This window comes from Branchiostoma floridae, unplaced genomic scaffold, assembly GCF_000003815.2.
Source record: "Branchiostoma floridae strain S238N-H82 unplaced genomic scaffold, Bfl_VNyyK Sc7u5tJ_306, whole genome shotgun sequence".
NCBI classification, from domain to species: domain Eukaryota; kingdom Metazoa; phylum Chordata; class Leptocardii; order Amphioxiformes; family Branchiostomatidae; genus Branchiostoma; species Branchiostoma floridae.
Genome location: NW_023365801.1, coordinates 38,954 through 48,154, shown reverse-complemented (window position 1 = coordinate 48,154; position 9,201 = coordinate 38,954). Strand labels below are relative to the sequence as shown.

The 9,201-nt window shown below is 39.1% G+C and overlaps 1 protein-coding gene across 1 annotated transcript in view; it reads right to left on the bottom strand.

Moving 5' to 3' along the window:
* LOC118408654 (neuropeptide FF receptor 2-like) overlaps positions 1 to 7,759 on the bottom strand; it is an 18,421-nt gene extending 10,662 nt beyond the window's left edge. Inside the window, exon 1 of the mRNA XM_035809510.1 lies at positions 7,268 to 7,759. Coding sequence (XP_035665403.1) covers positions 7,268 to 7,559 — 292 coding nt within the window. The 5' untranslated portion in view covers positions 7,560 to 7,759. The remainder of the gene's footprint in view (positions 1 to 7,267) is intronic.
* Positions 7,760 to 9,201: the final 1,442 nt, after the last annotated feature.

Below are 9,201 nucleotides of genomic sequence, written 5' to 3'. Positions count from 1 at the left end.
ATTCTTTATCAATCTTGAAGTTAAGTGTTTCTTAACTTCAAGATTTGATAAAGAATAAACGATTTAGCCTTCAAAACTTTGAGAGTTGAACCTAAGGGTCATCAAGAGCACTTAACTAAAGTAATGACGTTTGTATAAATGCCGGGTAGTGAGAAACTGCTCCGGGCACTGCTGGATCCAGTACAATTTACTTTATAAAAGCATTAGAGTATCAGATTGTGGCAAGCACAAATTTGGCTCACATTCTTATACGTCACCAAACTGGTTACCTACCCGAGGTAGTTTTATACCTTTCCAACAAATGAAATTTGTATAAAGGCAAGTCGTATATAATTGTACCTGAACATTTTCATCTCTTGTTTGTATATTGGTATTTGAAACTGTCTTGCACAAAGTAAATTGTCTGATTTCATTAGTTTTGGCGAATGACACACAGACAGACGGATGTCACAAAGTCCGGTTCGTGCTGACAAGGGAACGGAAAAATCAATCACAATAGTACCAGGCAAAACAAAGGCGTTGAATGGGTGGTATCCACCGCCAACTATACAAAATTAGAAAAAATGAATACCAAAATGTTGCTGAATATAAATACCATGGGGTAAATATAATATCATGGGTGAATAAGCAATAAGATTCATGTCTTGTTTGTTTATTTGTTTGTTTGTTTGTTTGGGCAAAGATCACCGCTGATGGGTGTCGTGGAGCCCCTACGACCACCGTGGGTATGGGCCATGAGTGAGTGGGTGAGTGAGTGAGCTGTTTGTTTTATCTGAGCTGTATCTCCACTAGTGCTATGGTCTCTCGTGAAACGCAATCGTTTTTTAGTGTAGATTAACAGCCTTTTATCTGAGAAATACTTAAAATCGTATGAAATAAAATAAAACTTTAATGATATCAGCAATACAAGCATCGCACCGTTCTAGAAAACTTTGGTACGGGTAAGAGTTGAGCCGTGTACATTATGGAGCCTCCGCAGAGACCGAATGGTATCAGTCAGTTCTGCTCCCTCTTAGTCTTATCGATTTTCAACTCAGTCAAAGTTTCTTTTATGAAAAAAAATCGTTGCCTCATATACCGAATGGGGTCTTAAAACCAATGACTGAAGTCCAAAGACCTGTGCAGTTCTACAACATATATTTTCCCGAATGAAAATGGTTCACTAGATTTGATTTGAATGACATTACCAAAGAGTAGTGGAGTGCGTCGTGGGTGGTAAATATTGAGGGAAGAAGAGAATAACGCAGTGGAGTCATGACTCTTTGCCATTTATGTCTCAGTGCTTTACACGGCCGGGATGTATCAAAAAATTGTAATATTTTGTCCTCATCCATTTCCAATTATTTTCCCATCAAGGCAATCATGTCTTCGTTTGTGGCGTTTTCAGATTTGCCATTGTCCCTTTCCCAAAAACGGAGCCTAGGAAAGGCGGTGGCAATTATTTAAACTTTGAACAGCACTTCAAACGCATAATATGACAGCCCCAAAGCCATGATGCATTGCCTAATTTTCCTATGAACGTGTGCAAGTTGTGAATACTCTATAAAGAATACTCTATAAGCTACACTCAAGGGTATCTTGACGACACGTGAGTTTATCCAAACGGGTAGAGAATACATCACAGTCTTAGGTGGGCATCTCACTGAATCTATAGTCTAGTATATGCACCATGCTCTGTATATTCCATCATTCGTTCAACCCCTCTGACCACGTAGATCTGATAAAAGAGGTATATTTGTCACCGACTTTTTGCTTTTTTGGCTTGCTTCTTTCAGCTTTTCTGATACCTTAAGAAGGTCATACATATGGTTTAATCAGTGTGGCTTGTATATCACTCATATCACTCAAATCACTAGGCCACATGCCATTCCTCCTGCCATTACCTTGAAACGTCTTGCCCTGAAGGGGAGAATCTGTGATCAGTTTTCCGGGAGTGAGCAATCAGCACTAAAGAAACCGTTCATAAGTCTTGGGCCTTTTGGAAGACTGATATTGTGTGGATAAACATAATGGTAATCCACAAGGGATAGAAATACGCCCCTGAAGTCTGTTTGCAATCAGCAGAAGCGTAGTATTTATTTTTCACGAAGAAGGGCAATCAGTACGTTGCTACGGTAAAGCTTAACTAGTTGTTACGAAAAGAGAACCCGACGTTAAATTGTAAAGATTCCCCCGCTCGTCACACATTGTAACTTTTCTGAGTAACTTTTTAAAGTCAATGAGCAATCAGATGAACAAATTATATTCATTTGTATCCAATTTTGCAACTCTACATACAAAAGTGGATAAGCATGAGCCCTTGGTTGTCATCTACTAACAAGCTCGTTTTAGAAACGTTTAACATGTAGAGCTGCATGCAGTTATCATCCGTCCTGATAAGGCTTGGTTTTCCAATCATTTCCTTATACTTCACTGCTACTTGAACTTCATAGAAGATTGCCTCTTTGATCTGACGTATTCAAAAAAACTTGTTTTACACATCGCTAGCTCTCCAGTTCTTGCTTCATTAGATTTGCCGTACGGAGTTAAATCTTGTGAGCTACATTCGTTTGTCAGTGAACAGTGTTTCTCATAAAAATATGAATTTGTTCTTCAGATTGTGGTTATGGGTTGATCTTGTTCTCGTAATGTTGCATTTCTGCAGGCTGAACAAATGCATTAAGTAAAAGCATACAATTCGGAACTTTTACGACTGGCTTAATGCAATCCAAAAGCAGATGCATCGGCTAAGATCACCTTTTTTTTAAATAGACATGAAACTTTTTCACTATTGAAGAGTGGTATAGTGAACTGAAAAGATATAGGACTGAATAGACCTTATTGCAGAAACACCAAAACAACACTTGAACTAATCAGGACCCTTATGTCTGCTCAGAGATTGTTCTAAATTTTCAGTCATTCTCCCGATGCCAGATAGACACACGTATGCCGCGCCAGCGGAACATACAAGGCACATAATTATATAACAAGGGAGAGGTGTCATCTGCAAAGATCTTAGACATTGTTACATTATTGTGCTTTTATCCCTCTATTACTATGTAGTATCCTGTACCGTTTTGAAACGCCCCCAATAAGTATCAAGCGTTCAGATATAACGTCCCGATAAGTAGCAGACGCGCTGCACTGACGTGTGCGCAGCTGAGATTTCAAGCAAAAGGAAGTCGCAGGTGTACTCACGACGCTCCTAGACAAAAACAAACCAAATTACATACTTCTAGTATTGGTAACTCGTAATCAGATTACTCTATATTGCCGACGTTAATAATGTAACAGCACATGTATTATTTTAGAGAAAAGGTATTTCTATTATCCCTCTACAAGAATCCCGATACCCAGTATCGCTTTGAAATAACCCCATGGCCAACAGGCGCTTTTATCAAGTCCAGCTTTATTCCTCTTGCGTTTGGAAACAACCCGGTACAGAAAAAGAAAGAACGAAGAAGAAGTCACGACGCGGCAATGCCGCCGGAGGTGCACTAACGTACACACGGCTCATAGTAGCATCCGAGGCATTTCCAGACTTTTCCAGTTTTAAAGTAATGGATCAAGCGACGTCTGTTTTTGCGCTCTACCATACATCTGTAACCCCCGATCGAATTACTTCATGCTCACAAAAAAATGCGCGTCTTGTGACGATTTTCTTCGAAAATAGCAATCATTTTAGCTATCTTATTATTCATAACGTGATTGTGAAGGACGTACCGCCATGGCTACCCAACTAGATGTATACACCAAGATTTCTGGCAGATTCTTTTTGTCACATTGCTTTCCCGTGATTTTAAAAAGCAACTTGTAACTTGCATTTTTTTTTCAATGGTAACATGAGCACCCTTTAAATACATCGATTACAGTCTGCCTCGTATCTGATTGTGTGACGTCAACGCAAACAGGCTTCTCGGCCAGAGCAATTTGCAAGTGCATTTTTATGTACTGTAAACTAGATACCGACCTACCCACCTACCTTAATGGATGAAGATTTTTATTCAAGATTAGGGTGTAAGTGAAGGTAACGTGAAAGGTGATAGATGCCCAACACAATTAATTGCTCATTGTGGCGTCGGTCGTGGCGTAACCGGTAGAGCGTTCGGCTTGGAATCTAGAGGTCTTGAATTCGATCCCCGCCGTGCCCCCGACGTTGTGCCCTTGGGAAAGGCAATTTACACGACCTTCCTCACTTCACCCAGGTGAAAAAAATGCGTGCCTGACTTTGGTCGGGTAGGTAAATACTATATTTACCTTCTGTCTGTACCTTATGTGGCACTGTTAATATAAGTTACAAAACTTGAGTGCAGTGCCACATTGTCCTCGTCTATCCAAAAGCAAATAGAAAAGGAAAAAAATTATTATTCAAACGAATTAAATGATACATATGATTTGTGTGAGGTATGAGTTGCTCTCTACTACAAACGCCATACAGTTTATTGCTATTCAATCGTATCACAGAGGCCTGTTCGGTAAAACTTATGGTAAACAAAACAAAATTTGAAACTAGAGTTAGGCGACCTCATACCTTCATGAAATATTTAGAGCCTTTGAAGATGTTATGCAAATGACATACTTATTTGCATAACTTATGTATGTCGATGTTTATCATTGATTAGCTTACACCGTGTCACAAGTAAAAAATTCCATCATTTATGATTAAGCAATTTTGCTATTGTTGCATTAATTATGCAAAACAGTTCATCATTTGTATGTTTGGTATCTGTCTATTTTCCTCCAGTCATCAAACGTGTTACATTAATTGAATAATCCAGTTATGAAAAATAATAGATTTGTATAAGTTTCTCATTAATCATGAAAATTAGGTCTTCATTTGCATAGCATACATATCATTGTGTACATCTCTGCCTTGGCTACCTGGCCCGGCTATTTCATGGACGTATCAGACCTCTTGTTTGTCGAAATATTTTGCTTTAATTGACATACAAACTTGACTGATCGACGTTAACTCGCAGCTACATATTGCATATGACTATCAAACAAATGGACGTATACCTTTCAGACATAGCATTTTTGTTACTTTGAATGTCAGAAGTTTCAACCAAGATTTTTCTGTGAATACTTACACCTGCTAGCTACGCGTTACATTTCCGTGATTGGCAAGGCAATTCGTGTCAATCTAATACTATATAATAGCATCCCGGAGCCTTTTGAAATGCCACCAACATGCGTTTTGATTATGTGGCAAACCGGCAATGACGTCCATGCAGCTATGATTATCCCCCTGTCCTGTTTTCGCGCTCCCCCTCTGCAACTCATGCTCAAATTACTGTATACTGACGACTTTAGTACTTTAGTATGGTAAAGTACAGAGTTCTGTAGCTCATATGCACGATTACAGTTATCTGTACAGCCTTGACTTACGTATTTTGATATCTGTATATTAACCGGAAAGAAGTTAACTAAAAAACCTTAATCATCGTCATATCACATTCTGTTTTACGTCATATGAAGATGATTGAGGTTTTCTTAGTTATCTTCTTTCCGGTTAATGTACAAACATCGAAATACGTAAGTCAAGGCTGTACAGATTATAACTGCAATCTTTTTATAAACTATCCAATATAAAAATGATTATACATGTAATGGTTTGGATGTGAAGGCCACCGCACAGCCGCCCAACAAGCTGCTGCAACAACCTATATATAAGGTAGATATCAAGGAGGGGTCATCGAAGCTTGTCCAGGAAAATTACTTGGCATATGGGCAAACTGATCATAAGGTGAGGGTTCATGAAAATGTGGAGGAAAGGGCACACTGGCATGCCCAGACAAAAAAAAGATTGATATTTTTTTGAGCGTCAGATAGTATATGGTCAATATTCTGTGGATGAAAAAGGCAATTTGTACACGTCAGTACCATATGACAATCTGTAGTGCTTCTAGATAGCCTCAGCATTCGCCTTGAATACACAAAATATTAGTCAGCAGCCGCAGCCAGCTAGATATTCGATTAGGTTGCACGTCCACTCAGCTCAGATTATCAACCAAAATAGCTTACAAGGGCAGTACAGACGATACTCAAAGAACCTTCACTACATCCTGTTGTTACACTCTGCCACCTGTGACTCCGTCGTCGTTAGCGCCATTACACAAACCGTGACGGAAAAGGAGTATTCCACTAGAATAAGCATAGCAACTGTCGATGGAAGGATAGGTTACTTCAAAGTCAAGGATTGAACGATGGTTTGCTGTTGCTCTCAAGCTTAAACTGAACTACTTTTAATGGGATTGAACTATTGAGGCATGCGGTATAATTTTTCAATACAATAGAGCGATCAATGAAGAAATATACTTTGACATATATCAACATTGACAACACGGTATAGAGTGATCAATTAAGAGAGATGCTTTGAAATATATCATCATTGACAACAGATAACTTTAAAGCTTTCTTATATGAGAGCTTGTGTGCATGCTTCAGAATTTAAAATCGTTATCATGACAGTTAGTAAGATGTGGTAGAAAGGCAGATAAGGCACATAGAATGTGGTGAATGCCTTGTTCGTGATACATTAGAATGCATGTGATGTTTCTTTCTTTCCTATTCAACGAGCCACGGGCTATATCATTGCATTCACTGACAATTGTAAAGTGCAAAAAAGGTGTCTGTTTCACTTTTCTAGAAATAGGACTTAAATCATGACTTAAATACACATTGTAACAATTTTGCTAGCAAATACGTCCTATAAAACAATAAACACCCTACCATATGTGGTAAGGCCACTGTATCTATATGTTTGATCGTCAATACAAATAAAAACAATTTGCTCTTGAAAATATAAGAGAAAAATGTCTTAGACAAACGTTCCAAATATTCCTATTATTTTTCAAAGCTCTCATCCATGCTACCATATGTTCTCACATGCTGCGTTTAAATGACAATTTCTTAGAAGTATCCTTAAGATTTTTTTGGATGACGAAGTTGTCCGTTGTCAATAGAGACAATTTGTTCCATGTAACGTCACCTCTCATGATTCCAACGGACACCCAAACACAACTTCATTGACTAAATGCGAATGTTAAGAGATTTACTCTCACAGCATTGGTTATTCTCGAGTTATGCGCACTTCAGATAGCAACTTGGTAACATCGTGGTTTTTTTTCATGTGGATGTCTTCGAGTACCATGAGAAATTGTGAAACAACACTTGACTTTACAAACTACAAATGGGTTTTTCAAATACTGCATGGAATCTATAGAAAGACAACAGGGTTAGAAGCCGTAGATCTGTTTGGTATTTGTAAGGATATAAAAACGCTCACCGTGCAGCAGGTTGTCCACAAGGGTGAAGGGCATACAGAAGACAGCGACCAACAGGTCGCTGATGGCCAGGTTCAGGATGAAGAGGTTGGTGACGGTTCTCATCTTCGGGTTCTTCACCAACACCGTGCAGACGCCGACGTTGCCGACGATGCACATCAAGAAGATGATGAGATAGGAGATGATGAAGACGATGGTAACAGGGGTGTCGTGCTTGTACAAGGGGATTGGGGTGAGAAAGATGTCGGAGCCGTTGCCTTCATTGTACATCGTGTCCGATGTAAGATTGGCCATTTTGTCTCCACTGCCTCTTCGTCTCTAATGACTTGTGGCGAAGAATCTTCCCTACGCCGTTGAAGATGTTGGGAATCGAGCGTGTAAGTTCTCTGCTACTGGACCGTTGAGCTGATTTTCAATCAGTTGCCTGCAGCTGTGATCTTCGGACCGCCCTATAAGATAGAAATCAAATTATAAAAAAAATGATCTAGAACGCCGTAGAGCAGACGACCAGGTGGCAGTCAGGGCTGTAAAGGGTGCGATACAATCTGCGTAGGTGCATTAGAGACGACCACCACCTGCCGCCTTACGCTCAAATCAACCCCGAGCCCACAGGGCGAGTCGACTTACATAAGAGGTAGTACGGAAATAGTTAGCCTCATTTGTATGCCTCAATGGTCCCCGATAACTCGTTGGAAATTGATAGTGGGCGTCGATTTCCTGTCAAAGCCAATTTTCGTTTATTTCTAGTGCCTTCTCATTTACTATGAATGAAATGATTTAGAGAGGATATATCGATGGCACAAACTTTAAGGTGCATCCCCCGCAGCATGGGCAGCTGTAGTAGATGAAATGCTATCAAAAGCTCTTTATGTTAGGCCATTTTCCAGGAATAGCTCTGAAAGCTCCCACACACTGTGGTATCTCCAGAAGTATTAATCACTGTTTCCTAAAATGAGATATTCAGAAACCTTGCAATAATTTCTGTATTTACAGAGCTATTAGTGTCATTTAAAACGGTGCTATGAAAAGCCTTGACAGATATGGCTGAATTTTGTGTGCTTAAGGAAGCATTCACGTGCTATTATACAGACGATGTCTTTCTTAGTCTTAATTCGTGTTTAGTTCCACTGAAAAATGTGTTCATTACCACTGTAAAGGTGCCTGAACCATTTCGATGTAACTCACTACGCAGCACTATATGCCCATCATTCCGTTATTTGAAACTTGAATTTGTACTTCTTTTACCCAAGACACCGTCAATTATACAATCAATAAAAAGAGGAAGAAATCTTTTACCCTGCGTCACCGATTTACCTTTCTTGGTGCCAGACTAATGTAGGATCCATTAACAGATAAGACAATCTTAAACGCAAATACTGACCAGGCGCCTTAATGTTATCTGCTAGACACAGTCTTACTTCGTAGTGGTCATGATTTTGCCCTGAACATTTTTAAAAGCATTTTATATTCTATTTTGTGTATGTTATTCTGTACAGGGCACGCCTGAAAAGCAGTGCGCAAAATGTTGAGTGTGTCAACCCTAAGCAAACAGAAATAAATAAAAAATAAATAAGCAGTTAGAGATCGTTCCGGGAGTGCTATACTGAAGTACGGCTTAGACGATTTAAATGGTACGTTTGGTTATCGAAGTTTCTATATGTCTAATTAACTTACATACCATTACGTCAATAACAGCAGACCATGACTGCAGATTTTAACAGTACCTTGAATCGATCCTATGGAAATGCACGGCGATATTCCGAGGCTTATACATGTAGTTCCTCTTGCTTACACAGCCTTGTTTTTCACCGCAAAAATGTGTTTTGGGGGCATTTTTGATAAGAGAGAATTGAAAAAACGAAGATAGAAAAGGTAATAAAATATGAAAACATTGACAAATTTTGTTTTTGTAAATGATGAGGGTAAAATATGCATG